Below are 14391 nucleotides of genomic sequence, written 5' to 3'. Positions count from 1 at the left end.
GCCTTTCACTTGAAGTGAATGTGCACCTTGAGGGCAACGGAGCTTTTGCTCATGCAAGTCCTCTCATGCCCACACAAGGAACAGCTGGAAAGGGGAGGCACCATGATGGTTCTCATTCATTTCAGGAGGCTGGTTTGTTTGGGGCCATGTGCACTTTGCAATGGAAACGTGAAACATTTTAACAGAGAAGCCTTTTGAATGCCAGGTGTGCCTTGAATCCACAAATATTTCTGTTATCCACAGATGACTCATTGTTTATACAAAACAGTGTTTGGATTCTGTTTATTTAAAAAAGAAAAAAAACAGAAATGATATTTTTTTCTGGAATAGAAAGCTATATTTATAAACTGTGGGTGTAGGCAAGTGTCCCTACATATCTCAACATTATACATTTTATTTTCAGGATACAAATTTACAATAAGACTAAGTTAAAATTATTAGGATGGTATCACATCTGACTGAGCACCGTAAGGGCAGCTGAAACATCTGTGTGTCTTTAAATGTCATTATCATAGGTGTAACTCCACTCCCCCCTAAAAAAAAAATATGGGCCATGGGGGTAATTATCAGGTGCTTCTCCTGTGTATGTCTTACTGAAATTAACAAAAGTTGCGCAGGACACATTGTGCAACTGGTATTCATTCCCAGAGGTCTAGTACCCAATTGTTTAAAAGTACTTTAAAGGAAGAGTAGCAAAAGCGTTGTGCGGTAGCTAGGCCCCAATCCTGAACACACTTTTTTGGATCCTAACATTCTTGCTTATAATAAGGATGGGAAGTAAGTGAGTGTTTGCAGAACAAGATTCTAATACAAGTACCAGTCTTGATGGCACTGCACACACATTGCTCAAATCACACAGCATTCCCAAGCCACCCTACCCAGAAAACAACTAAAAACTGACAATTTTTTTTAATGTGTGTGTGATTTGTTTTTGTTTTTTTAATGTTGTGCATTGGATTCAAACATTGGAGTGTGCACTTCAACTGTTATCACAATGTGGTCAAGAGGTCTGTGTCTTTCATCATTTACACACATCAGTTCATGACAGTATGTTATCAGGCTAGTGGAAACCAGGGGTGTGGTATAGTAAGCGGTATTGGTAGTGCACCTAGATTTTATATTATCTAACTTGAAAATAGTTCTCTTCTAAGATTCCCCCCTTTTATTTTTTACCTTGATAAAAATAGTTTTCACCAAACGTTGGTGGTGCGAACGCACTACCAGTCACTCTTGGCACCACACCCCTGACTGGAACGCAGGTTCTTGAGAGTGTTGATTTAAAAAGTATTACAAAAAATTTCCATACAAAAACTATTTTCATAGAAATCTTGCATTTCCACAAATAAACCTGAACATTTTTTCCCCCTTGCTTTTCTGGGGGGAGGAAAAAAATTGTTCAAGGGTTTTGCTCATTTGAACACTGTTGACTGTATTGAGAAATGCAGTCCATTTCAAAGTCCTCCACATTCTGTCCTTTTTCTTTTTAAATTTTTAGACAACCCATCCTATTTCCACCAGCAGCGAGAATTCCACAGGCTCCAGTGAGTTCAATTCGAAGCAGGAACACAAGTTTTCCAAACCCTCTCAGGCATTTAAAAAAAGAAAGGGGGAAAGAAAACACCACGCCTCCATTGTGTCTTTGCTTCACAGTTAGACAATGAAGAAATTGCTCAGAGACAAGCATCATAAGATACATCTTTCCTTTTAACTGGGGGAAACTTTGTGTATCATCTGAAGCACAGCCCACCTTCTTTGGGTTCTCTCACGACAGAGTTCCAGTATAGGTGAAATATTTAATTTTCTACTGCTTGACTTAAGAGTTTGTTTTTATTCAGGTCAGTGACACAAGAGACAGGTCAAGCATCATCTGTCCATTCTTCTATTTCCAGGTTTCCATTTTCGTTGCATTGATTTTCCCACTGAATAAGCTCGTATCAGCTAGCTGGAACAACATCATGTAGACATTGGCCAGCAAATATAAGATCTTCGGTGCTTGGCAGTACACAGTAGCCTCTTTTTCTTCCCGCTAGAGTGCTGAGTTACTATTTTTCACAGACTCCTCCGGTAGTTAGTTTCTTTAGCTGTTCATTCCTTCTCCAGCCCCTGGCGATGGATGAACTTCAAAAAGGAGCCTGCTAGTTCTCACTGCGGCTGCGTTTGTAGCCAGCCATAAAACAAATAGAACCTTTTGTTCATTAAGGAATGGTGGAACTCATGACAAATGGTTGAATGCCCACCCCCACCCCTCCCCTCCCCTTATAAACTTGGTTGATCCGTGACGCTTGTGATTTGAGTCTGGCCTTTGCACCTGCTTAGATCACAGAGTCTCTAGTTCATAGACACAGCGGCATGAGGTAACTCATTTTATTTGTGAACAGCTTGCATATTTCCACAGGAAACATTCTCGCAAAAGTTGGTTTGGGGGAAAAATAAAAAGGGGGAAAGGGAAAAGACATCAGTTTGTGCTTGGGGTTGCTTGGCCTCCCAGCTCTATGCCATGGTTTCTTTACCTGGCAACCTTCTGTCATTAAATGTGTGCATGTTGATAACTTCTTCTGTTTTCACAATAACAGGAGCCTGTGGTTTGTGTTTTAACCGACGTTGACACTTCAGAGACATCCTCAGCTCCTCCACCATGGCACTACAGAAGGACCTCTACAGGGGAAGTTTGCAAAAGAACAAAAAAAAAAAATGTGGAAAGAAAGTAAGAATTATTATTATTGTTGTTATTATTATTAATGCATTGATACTTCAATATCAAAATTAAAATGTGCTTCAGGACTTCTTACCATATGATTGAGAGAGGAATAGTGGAAAGGTGTCTGTTATTCCGCCCTCCCCATTAATTTCCACAAACCTTGTAAGACATGCCCATTATTCTTATTTTTAGCTGAAGTCTGGGCCAGCCATGTTTGTCCATGGCTTGGCAATATAGGCTTCTTGGTTTCATTAACAACCCAAGTCTATGGACCACAGTGAAAAAATCTGGCCGTATCACTGAGAATCTCAGCTAATATGGTCTTGTCAGTGCACAAAAGTTTTCTATGCTGCTGCCATAATCTCATAACAAAATTGTCATCTTTTAAATACGTATCTCATACAGTTATGTATATGTCAAGCTGTTCTGGTTTACTGAAAACCCTTTCTTTTGAAAGTAGTGTCTAATGATTAACACTGCATTAAAAAAAAGTTATGTCAGAATAGATCATTCATACATGCATGTAGCTCACTTGATAGCTTAATGATGTGATGACTGAATGAATCACAGCTGAATTATTTTATTTAAAATATTGTGTTTGAAATGTACAAGTGATCTCTCGGTGTGCCCCTCATACCCCGCAGTGAAAGCAACTCATCAACTGATATTGCAAGAATCATAAAGCAATGAGCATGCAGGTTAGCCTCATTTGCTCTTTGAGAAATGCCTTCAAATTATGCTGTTTTGCGTTTTCAAAATAATATCCATTTATTCTTAATCAATTTCTAAGTCACAATGTTAATTCCATGTCAAGTGGTACTAAGTTCATAGTAAACAATAGTAACAAGAAATTACAGTTGAACATAGATGCAGTGGTGCAGGAGATGGTCATCACACTTGTAAAAGGCAAATTACAATATGCAACAGTATTTTGTGCTGAATTCATTTGATTTAAAATACTAAGGTATTTGTTTATAAAGGAAGTGAGTCAACTTAAGACTGAGAAGGAAGCAATAAGACACACCTATGTCAGACAGTTCATATCTGGTGTGGGTTGCTGGAAGCCTCATTGCAGAACAGTAACAATTATATATTTTCCCTATTTCTGTATTTCAAACTGCTGACCTAGAGCTCTAAGTACAAAATGACATGAGCAGCTATGTCCATTCTGTTCAAGATCCCTCCACACATTAGGCACACACTGAGCAAAGGGACTGAGGGACCTTCAGCTCATCACAGCGCATGACAAGCAAAGTGAAAAATATATGTGCTTGACACACTCATCCTTTACATTTTCAGGTGTACACCACCTGGAGTTACCTTATGAATGCCACCTGAAAAACCTGTAATGCTTGAACTGGTCCCTTTTGTTGGGGCTGAAGGGTATGAACCTCCATGTTCTCATAATACACTCAATCCTATTGTCAGACAAGCAGGTTTATAATACATTAGCACATCCCAGTGCTCTGAAGAATCTTATACCTTACTTTAGTCTTCTGCCAAAAATTTCTTCCTTTCAACTATTCTCCATCAATTAATGAGAAAAGAAACTACATTCTAAAATTACCAAAGGGCTGGAAGATTTTGATGAAATTATCATAGGTGGGCAGTTGTTGTTGTTGTTGTTGTTATACTTACCGTACTTTTGAGCTGGCCAGGGGGCGATTATAAGTAACTTCCTTTAATTTGACAAATAAAATCATGCCTGTCATGAAGTGACTGGTATCATGCAGTTCTACCCTTATCTTCCCCAGCTCTTGTGAGATGCATATCTTGAGAGAGACCCTGAGGCAAGTGACATGACCCATGACATGACCCTATGCAAGCAGCAAACTGCTCTGGCAAACTCAAGAATATTCTGAGAGATCAGGATGCTTGAGTCCAGAATAAGAGGGTAGTGTAGTCATTCCCTCATGCTACTTTTGATGTACATCTATTGGAAGTCGCAACGTTTACCTGCACAAGAAAGCATGTATGTAACTGTATGGTGCCTATATGTTTTCTTCCTCGGTGCAATAATGAGTTGGGTGCAGAAGTGACAGCCTCACTAAGAAACAGCATAGGAGGAAAAGGTTCAATATGCCTTCCCCCAGTGCTGTTTCTCTGAGCCAGTTCAGTTTCCCTATGGCAGCGTTTGAACTACATGCAAACATTCATGCACACTTTGCGCTTATCCACACTTCACTTGAGCCGCACCCAGAAAGTGTGGGCCCAAGCAGTTTTCCATTTGCCCCATGCTTTCTAGGCACAGGTTTGAGAGGTTTTCCATTTCCCCATTCAATTTCCCTGGGAAAACCCACTCTTTACCACTGACTTGGAGCAAAACCATTGTCGTTTGCTCTGATTCAGCAATAAAGAGCAGGTTTTCCCAGGACCAGTGGAAGTGAGCCCTTACAAACATCTAGTTTGGTCCTAGGAAGAGGAAACTCTGCCAGAGGATTCTAGCCACACACCCATCCAAATAGAGACTCGGTTATGATTATAAAACCAAATTACCTAATATTAATCCTGCCATATTCATTTAAAAGAATATGAGAACCAAAAAACCCACAAATTACCAATTTACACAGTTGTCTCAGTTACGCAATCTAAACCAGATTAATTTGCAAAGTAGTAGGCAAGCAGGGTCTACTGAAATTTGGCAAAAACACCATTGAAGATGACATACAGGCCACTGGAAACATCTAGAAGTCAAAATGTGGGGTATAAAGTTTAATTCATAGTAGAGCAGCGTTCCAGAACAGAACAAGCCAAGCTACATGTGGGAGGGAATGTTTGGATTTTGGAGAAGAGACGTTTCCAGCGGTAACCAGAAGAGGCAGAGATCTATGCTTACAAAATCCAAGCTTCATCTACAGTACTAGATCATAAATATATAGCATGTTGAAGTATATTTTGTTATATACTTAGCCGTGCGGCAACAAAAGCCATAGAATAAACCCACTTTCTTCAGAGCAAATGTTAACATTTGCGTCCCAACCCCCTTGGTTATGGCATGCAGTCAGGTAGTTTCATGAGCATGCACAGCCCTGTTCAAGTGCTTTGACCACACTTCCCCATTGTGTTCCATGTCACAGGAAGTTTTGAATATGATGGACTGTGTGGGTGGTGCCTGCTTCCTCTTAAGATGGAAGAAAGTGGCACCCGTGCAGTATTCCATCTGAGCACTGGAGCTTGGACTTGGAATGTCTCAAATAAGAACAATCCTAAAGTAACTATATGAGGCTTCAACCCTAATCCGGGCACGGATCCCACTGAATTCAGCAGATCTTACTTCTGAGACATGATTAAGATTGCATGGAATAAGTATATAATTATACAAAGAAGCTATTATGGAAATATTATGGAAATAGCTTCTTTGTACAATTATATAGAGGGATGCGGGTGGCGCTGTGGGTTTTAACCACAGAGCCTAGGACTTGCCGATCAGAAGGTCAGCGGTTCGAATCCCCGCAATGGAGTGAGCTCCCGTTGCTCGTTCCCTGCTCCTGCCAACCTAGCAGTTTGAAAGCACGTCAAAGTGCAAGTAGATAAATAGGCACCGCTCTGGCGGGAAGGTAAACGGCGTTTCCGTGCACTGCTCTGGTTCACCAGAAGCGGCTTAGTCATGCTGGCCACATGACCTGGAAGCTGTACGCCGGCTCCCTTGGCCAATAAAGCAAGATGAGCACCGCAACCCCAGAGTCGGTCACAACTGGACCTAATGGTCAGGGGTCCCTTTACCTCTACCTTACAATTATATAGACAACGACAAACTCTAGCTACTGATCTATTACTCTTAGGAAACTACATATTTCTTAGATAATGATCATTATAGAGATATAGCTGGATTCCTAGGTGAATTAGTGCCAACAATGTTATACATAGAGTTTTGGCAATGGGGTATTATCTTAAAAACAAAAAACGGCAAATGGTTTCACAGATCGAAAGCCACAAGCTGAAGATTATAAAGCAGAGTCTCCATTACCTTCCATTAACTGATTTTGCCTATCTACAGAATGAAATTTCTTTTTTTAAAAAAAAAACCCCACCACATTATGGTTAATATTCAGTACAGAAGCATAGAGAATGAGAAAATATTTTCTGAAATATTTTATGAGACAGGCAACTTAAGACTATTTTTGGAGAAGATGTCTAACAATGTAATCAAATCTTTTTTGACAAATTCAATTTGCCTTTCAAACTACATTATTGTTAGAATAACTCCAAAAGGTTGGCAGGTGGAGCATCAGAAATCTGTCTGTAACTTGAGCTTTGTGAATATGTACAATACTCCCCCTTCCATTTAGTCTAGATGAAATAACCTTTTGCCCTTTACTTCCCTTCTATACTACAATGAGGTTACAAGAAAACCAACCTTTATTGAATTTTGATAAGTGCTATAAAACAGCAACTGGCTTCCTGTTATGCTTCCAGAAAGTAAATGTTGCCTGAAAGTCACTCAAGATGTAATCAGATAGCAGATAATTTTAACATTCTTTGGCCATTAGCATGTTAAAATTGCTACAGTAAAATTAAGCGTTAGTCGTTCATTTATAATCAGCATAAAGGAGCTCGCACTAAAGTTTTAATCAGCAATATCAATGCATGCCCTTAGCCCACACACAGCTGGCCTGGTGCTCAGCTCTCTCTCTCTCTCTCTCCACACACACACACACACACACACACAAGATGAAAGTGGTTTCCCTCTAGCTGTAATTCTTTAACATCTCTACTGAGGCAACAGTAGCCATAACAACTGTGTCTTCTATGAAAAAGGAGAAATCTATATCATTAAAGAGAATATCAGACTGCATTGTCCACACTGACTGGTAGCACCTCTCGAGACTGGGAGTCTTCCCCCTGTCCTATCTGGAGAATGAACCTGGGACCTTGTGCATGCCAAAAAGCAGGTGCTCTACCACTGAGCTGTGGCAGTCTGGTGCTGGAACAGAGTATCTTTATGTACTGGCACGCGTCCTTTAAAAGGGAGGGCAGGAAGGGGCAAGAGCAGATCAGGGAAAAGAGACGACTGCTTACACTTCTTGCCTGAGAGCATGCAAGGGGAAACATCCCCCAACAGCAGTTTGATCCTAGCTTGGATCTTTAGCTCGGATCTTTTATTTAGATCCAAGGCCAGCACACTTCCCACTTCTCTGGTGACTGCTGAGCTAGAAAAGGCTAATATTTAAAAGAAGGGGAAGGTGGTGGATCTTGACATTTGCTGTGGTAGGTCTAACAGCACAAATGCAATGACTGCTACCAGGTATCGAATCCAGCATCTGTAGGGTAACATAAAGCATGTTACAATTGGTGAAGGATCATCAGTCAGACTGATGGGAGAGTTACCCATCTTGTGCTACTATTCCCTTTCACTTGTTCCTGCAACTCTGTAACCCTTGACTCCATGTCCTTCCTTCCATTCCAGCCAAGAGCATTGGTGATTCATATAGATTAGGTGTCAAGTTTTCGTTGTTTTCCCTCCCTTTGCTCAAGTTGCTGCCCAATGAACTGGATTTTCTGGCACACTGGACTGTCTGACAGACTTAGTCTTCCCTATTTGTTGCAGTGTCATGGCAGCTCTGTACACACAGCAAGGATCATGTTATTCTGTGAAGTGGTTTTTTGAACATGTAGATCTCATGCACACCTAGCTGATACACACATACAATGGTTTTTACACGTCTCTCACGCTGAGTGAACAGGGAAGTGAAGTGACTGAATGAACCACAACTGTGTGTTCCATGAGTCACTTGATAGGTTAATATCTACAGCTGGAAAAGGGGAGAGTTTCATATGGACAGACACAAATCAACAAATTTAATAATATTTGTAGTGTGTGTGTATATTTTAGAGGGCTTATACCTTATACTTCTAAATTTAAAAACTGACTTTAATCCCATTTTTGTTTCCTTGCGTTATCATTATTAAATATCTATGCCTTTTTTTTGCCTCCAATGATTAGTTGTGATTGGGCATTCCCACCAGTAAGTGCGCATCTCCAGTGGTGCATTTCCATCATTTAAAATGCTTTACCAACTATATTCTACAGTAGTACCTCAGGTTAAGAACTTAATTCGTTCTGGAGGTCCGTTCTTAACCTGAAACTGTTCTGAGGTACCACTTTAGCTAATGGGGCCTCCCACTGCCGCCGCACCGCCAGCACGCAATTTCTGTTTTAATCCTGAAGCAAAGTTCTTAACCCAAGGTACTATTTCTGGGTTAGAACATTCTGTAACCTGAAGCGTCTGTAACCCGAGGTACCACTGTATTTAATATTGCAAGTGTTAGATGCCACCTCAATGATTTCTATTGTGCCTTGTATATGATAAACGTTATTAAGATATTTGTGCATTTTGTTTATATTAAAGTAGTATTTCTAGTTCAACATTCACTTACAACAACAACAACAACAACAACAACAACAACAACAACAACAATAATAATAATTTATTATTTGTACCCTGCCCATCTGGCTGGGTTTCCCCAGCCACTCTGGGCGGCTTCCATAGAAACCAAAAATACACTAAAATATCACACATTAAAAACTTCCCTGAACAGGGCTGCCTTAAGATGTCTTCTGAATGTCAGGTAGTTATTTATTGCTTTGACATCTGATGGGAGGGCGTTCCACAGGGCAGGCGCCACTACCGAAAAGGCCCTCTGCCTGGTTCCCCGTAGCTTTGCTTCTCGTAATGAGGGAACCGCCAGAAGGCCCTCGGCGCTGGACCTCAGCGTCCGGGCAGAATGATGGGGGTGGAGACGCTCCTTCAGGTATACTGGGCCGAGGCCGTTTAGGGCTTTAAAGGTCAACACCAGCACTTTGAATTGTGCTCGGAAACGTACTTACAAAGAAAATTAACAAAACACATATCTTGCCTAGTAGATATTACATGAAAGGGGGGAATCTAGCAAGGAATTCCTGTGCTTCTCTGTCTCTTGCTTTAATTCTGAATTGGCCTGCTATTATTTTCCCCCCTCTGGTTTTCTTAGAGAAACATATTCCAATTGTTTGCTCTGTTTAACATCTGTCTCCTCTTTACTTTGATGGAGTTCACACAAAATTGACTGTCAAAATCTAGTATGAATCTACAGGATTTGTTCAGAAGTTCATTACCTCCAGCCTTGCATGTCAGATATTATTTGAAGCCTTGTTAAAATTTCTTAACACAGTAATGGCAGTAATCCTGCAGCTTATAGCTGATGTTATGGGTCAATGTTCTAACATCTACCAGGACACGTCAATCAAAGTGCTTTTCATCTTCCTTCCTTCCTTTTTTTTCAAGTTGACTGGGAATAGATGTACAGTCCTGGCCTTAGCCTCCTTTCTAATCAGCTTCTACTTCCAAATACCATTTCCCCAAGGATATTTAATAGGGAGAGAGAGTTTGGAGCTGTCAGTCTAGGTCTTTAAACCCAAAGGCAGAAATGGACCCTAAGGCAATATTTAAATAGAAGATATACCATCTCTGATGTGAAGCATGGAATGTAAGGAAAAACTTGGCACGTGCGAATGCCAAAAATTAGTTTTGCTTTGTAGGATTTTGTAGGGTTGATAACTACTGTATCTTTATCAACTGCATTTATGTTTTAGAACACTGGTGCCCATTTTCATAATGTCAGGTGATCTGACAGATATTCTAAAGGATTTACCAAATGTGGGAATTAGAAGCACTGAAAGAGCATATCTGAGAGCCAAAGAATGTGTTGCGTAGATGGACGTTACTTTCTATTCCAGCACTAACAATGAGCCAAGCAAATCTTCATGAGATATGGGCTGATACTCTTTTGGGCGTTTCAAAAATTATACAACTATTTCACTTAAGGTTTTTCTTATCCCCTTGAAATTTGACTGTACTATAAGGCAAAGTAACTAAAAAAAATGACTACCCTCTTAATCCATATAATATTCATGGAAGAAACCCACCTCCACAACAAAATAGTTTTCCTACAGCAACGCCACAATGTTCAGGCCTGCAGATGGTTGACAACCTGGGGAAGCTGCAATGATCTTTACCAAGAAGAAGTAACAGGAGATTGATTCTTGACTAGTTTAGATAACCTTCTAGTTGTGTTTTAATGTGATTGTGGATCATTGGCTCATGACCTTCAGGGATGTATTCTAAGCTATCATTGGATATTCCAGAAAGTTTTAGGACCCTTTTTCCTACACCCTGCCAAAGCTTTGCAAAGGAGAACAAGGCACCACATTTCCTCCACTGGAAGATACTAGACCAATGCCTAGAGAACTATGTACATTAATTTTCTGGTCTGCCAGTTTCCAGTCTCTGTCTTTCTTTTACTAACAGTGTTATATGTGAGGAGGAAAGCTGTGGCAAGGAAACTTTGGATATACCTGGCGTCTTCTGATGTCAACAATAGAGTGCAAGGCAGCTAAATTGATGCCATTAGTTGGTAAGGTCCTCTTACTGACTGATGCACAAGGATTTGTCACTGCTGGACAACTTTTGATCAACTGAAGACCTTAGCTGACTCACCTGTAGATCTAGGTTGGGGTTGGTGGGACTGCACTTGTGTAGTTCCATTCTTCCCCCTCAGAGAGATCTCAGAGGATGATACTGGGCAATTGCTCACCTGCCCCGTGGTCTCTCTTTCATGCGGGATTCCACAAGGTTTCATTCTGTCATCTCTCCTTTCAACATGTATGTGAGGCCACTGGGGGAAGATAATGAAACAGTTTGGGCTGTGGTGCATCAGTGGGTAGAAGACACACAGCCCATCTTTTTTTCTCTCTCTCTCTTGACAAAGCAGAGTGACGAGGACACTAATGCTTCCAGGGCCATACATGCAGGTCAATCCAGAAAAGATGGAGATTAGACTGAACAAGTAAAAGACGATGTGGTGGTTATGGCAGTTTTCTTAGGTTCTGGATTAAACTTTTTTTCCCCTCTCTGATGTTCTTCCATATTCTCAAGTGTGCTCCTGGCTGCATTAATGATGGGTAGTGTATTTTCTCTCAGGAAAGTGCCAAAGTCTTTCACATTCCACAAGGGCAACCATAAAGCCATTATGAAAATATAGCTAGATGCATGTGGTGGCAGAGTAATAAATAACGGGACAGTGTAAAAAAAATTCTCTGTCTGCTTCAAGGTGCACATCTAAGAAAAGATTCCAGTTCACTCAACGGTCCATGTTTTATCCCCATTTAAAGCAAGACTGAGAGACTATGAGATACGCCTGTAAAAGTTAAAGTCTTTTGTATCTTTAGATGTGTTGTGTGACAATTTATGGTGCTACTACTGAGCTTAATATTTTGCTAATTTGGGGGAGTGATGTTGAGAAATTCATAGACATTTATGGACTGCGTTGGACAGAGGCATTCTCTTTTGAAATGTAATGCTACAACGTGCTGAGAAACATAAAAATAATAATAATGTAAAAACCTTTCTTGGGAAATCCTACTTCACTTAAGAAGCTCTTCAGCAATATTTAGCTCTGCCTAAGCAATGCCCAGCAGAGGGGCAATTCTGAACATACGTAATTTTTTTAATGCTTGGCTCTTTCCGTGCCGCTAATGTAAACAGAGAAGCATATCTTGGGCTAGGGTTAAAACCTCCTATGCTGCCTGCAAAATATTGGTATTTCATAGCATATATCAGCAGTCTATTTATGAATGCTAAATTGCAATGCTATATAAATAGGGGTCAATATTTCTTAAATCTGTGATGGACTTTTCTCATGTATGTTATAGATTAGGCTGATAATATAAAACAAGGAAGCTTCATAGAATCTCTCCTCGTTTTGTGTTGAGAACTGACTCTTTATCAATCAAGCCTTTATAAAGAGTCACTCGGCACACCATTGGGAAAACCATGCTAAGGAACCAGGCAGGAGGACCACCCACATATGTACTACTGTATGTGCAAGAGTGACAGTAACTTATGTTTTTAACTTCGTTTGTGGTACACCTGCTAAACAGATTGCTGTAAGACAATGTAGCACCCAATTCTGTTCTCAGAACAACAGTAAGCAACTTCTTTCTTTGCAGCTGCAGATAATGTAGTCACATCTGAGACAGGAAGCAGTACATTAAGCTGAAGTGAGTCCCCAGGAGGTTTAAAAGAATACAATTTGGTTTATTTATCAGACACTACGGAGCAAGCAGTTAGTTCAGTACTGATAGTTACAATGGGAACAATAACAATACTTGGCATTTGTATAGCTCAAAACCTTTCATGTACTATATCTCAGAAGATTTTAACAGTACCATCATGTTACAGATGGGAGAAACAGTAGCTAGCCTAAGGTTATTCATTGAGTTCATGCCTGAGAATTTAAGATTTAGAGGACTTCATGCTCTTGGCTAGGAACAATGCTCTTGCTCATACATATATTGAGTGGATTTTCTGAACTGCAGTATGAAATAATTATTCTTATTCAGAAATAACTTTCCTGAAATATGAAATGAATGAGAAGCAGACTTTGCTGCATTTTTTTTTTCTAGTTCCATTCTTCAATATCCTTTTACTAATAAGGACAAGAAACCAAAAGCTGGAACTCCCAGAATTCCAGCATGACAATGTTATAGAGTTTGGTCACAACATGGATTTGTATAATTGCATTATGATCTCAGCGGTTTATTTTCAATTCCTTTTCTAATGATCCCTAACATGGAATTTGCCTTTATTTCACAGCTGCCACAAACTGTGTCAACATCATCTTCATCAATCTATCTACTACAACCTTAAGGTCTCATTCCTGGTCAGCTATCACCAGTTCAGACTTCACAAGCGTAAGTGAAATTAGGATTTATCATTCCATGTGCATCACTTTACAGTTGTTTACACTGCATTTGCCATTTTACTGCCCATTCACCCAGTTTGGAGAGATCATTTTGAATAATTTGGTATTATCAGCAAACTTGATTATCCCACTGCTTACTCAATTCTACATAAATTATGAAGAAGTTTAAAAGCACAGGTTTCAATACTAATTATCAGGGGAACCCACTTTTTACATCTCTGCATTGGGAGAATGAACTGTTCTTTCCTTTCCTTTTCTTAACCTGTTAATGATCCATCAGAGGATCTCTCCTCTTACTCCATGACTGCTAAGCTTTCTCAAGAGTCTTTGATGAGGAACATTGTTGAAGGTTTTTGGAAGTCCAAGTACAATGTCACCAGGCTCACCTCTATCTAGATGCTTGTTGATACTCTCAAAGATCTCTGAAAGGTTAATGAAACATGACTTACCATTGAAGAAGCCATTTTGGTTCTGCTTCAGCAAGACCTTTTATATGCTTCCTAATTCTATCTTTGAAAATGCTTTTTGTCCATTTTCCAGGAACAAATTTAAGCTAGCTGGCCTCTAATTTGCTAGATTCCATCTGTATCCCTCTTTTTAAATTGCTTCATGTTGGTCACTTTCTAATCTTTTGGTATGGAAGCTGATCTTAGAGCCATATTTACATGTTTTTTGTAGCATTAATATACTACATCACCCTTTTGTCTTGACAGGGACTCAAGGCAATTTACCATTTGAGTTCTTAAAGCGCTCTCAAATGGATACCAACTTGGTGATTTTTCAAGTTTTAATTTGTCAGCAAGGCCTAGAACTTTGCCTTTAGTACCGTCTGTTTGCTCAGCTTCTCAGACCCGCCCCCTTCCTGTGTAAGTTAATTTGGGCCTTGGGATCTGCTCTCTTTATTTTGCTGTATGTTTTTAACATGCTACTCAATGGGCACAGAAAGCAGA

The 14391-nt window shown here is 40.0% G+C and overlaps 1 protein-coding gene across 2 annotated transcripts in view; it reads right to left on the bottom strand.

Moving 5' to 3' along the window:
• Positions 1-265: 265 nt before the first annotated feature.
• The window catches only part of GRIK2 (glutamate ionotropic receptor kainate type subunit 2), a 461921-nt gene continuing 447795 nt past the window's right edge, over positions 266-14391 (bottom strand). Inside the window, exons 17-18 of one of the 2 annotated variants that reach the window (XM_081856951.1) lie at positions 11176-11353; positions 2531-2655 (exon numbers count right to left, since the gene is read on the bottom strand). In XM_081856951.1, coding sequence (XP_081713077.1) covers positions 2642-2655; positions 11176-11353 — 192 coding nt within the window. In that variant the 3' untranslated portion in view covers positions 2531-2641. Of the gene's footprint in view, positions 2656-11175; positions 11354-14391 lie in introns of both variants that reach the window. The other variant, XM_081856952.1, reaches the window with a different exon arrangement.

Source organism: Podarcis erhardii (assembly GCF_964252035.2).
Source record: "Podarcis erhardii genome assembly, chromosome: 3".
NCBI classification, from domain to species: Eukaryota; Metazoa; Chordata; class Lepidosauria; order Squamata; family Lacertidae; genus Podarcis; species Podarcis erhardii.
The sequence above is the reverse complement of the archived record's forward strand: the minus strand, read 5'-3'. Positions and strand labels throughout refer to the sequence as shown.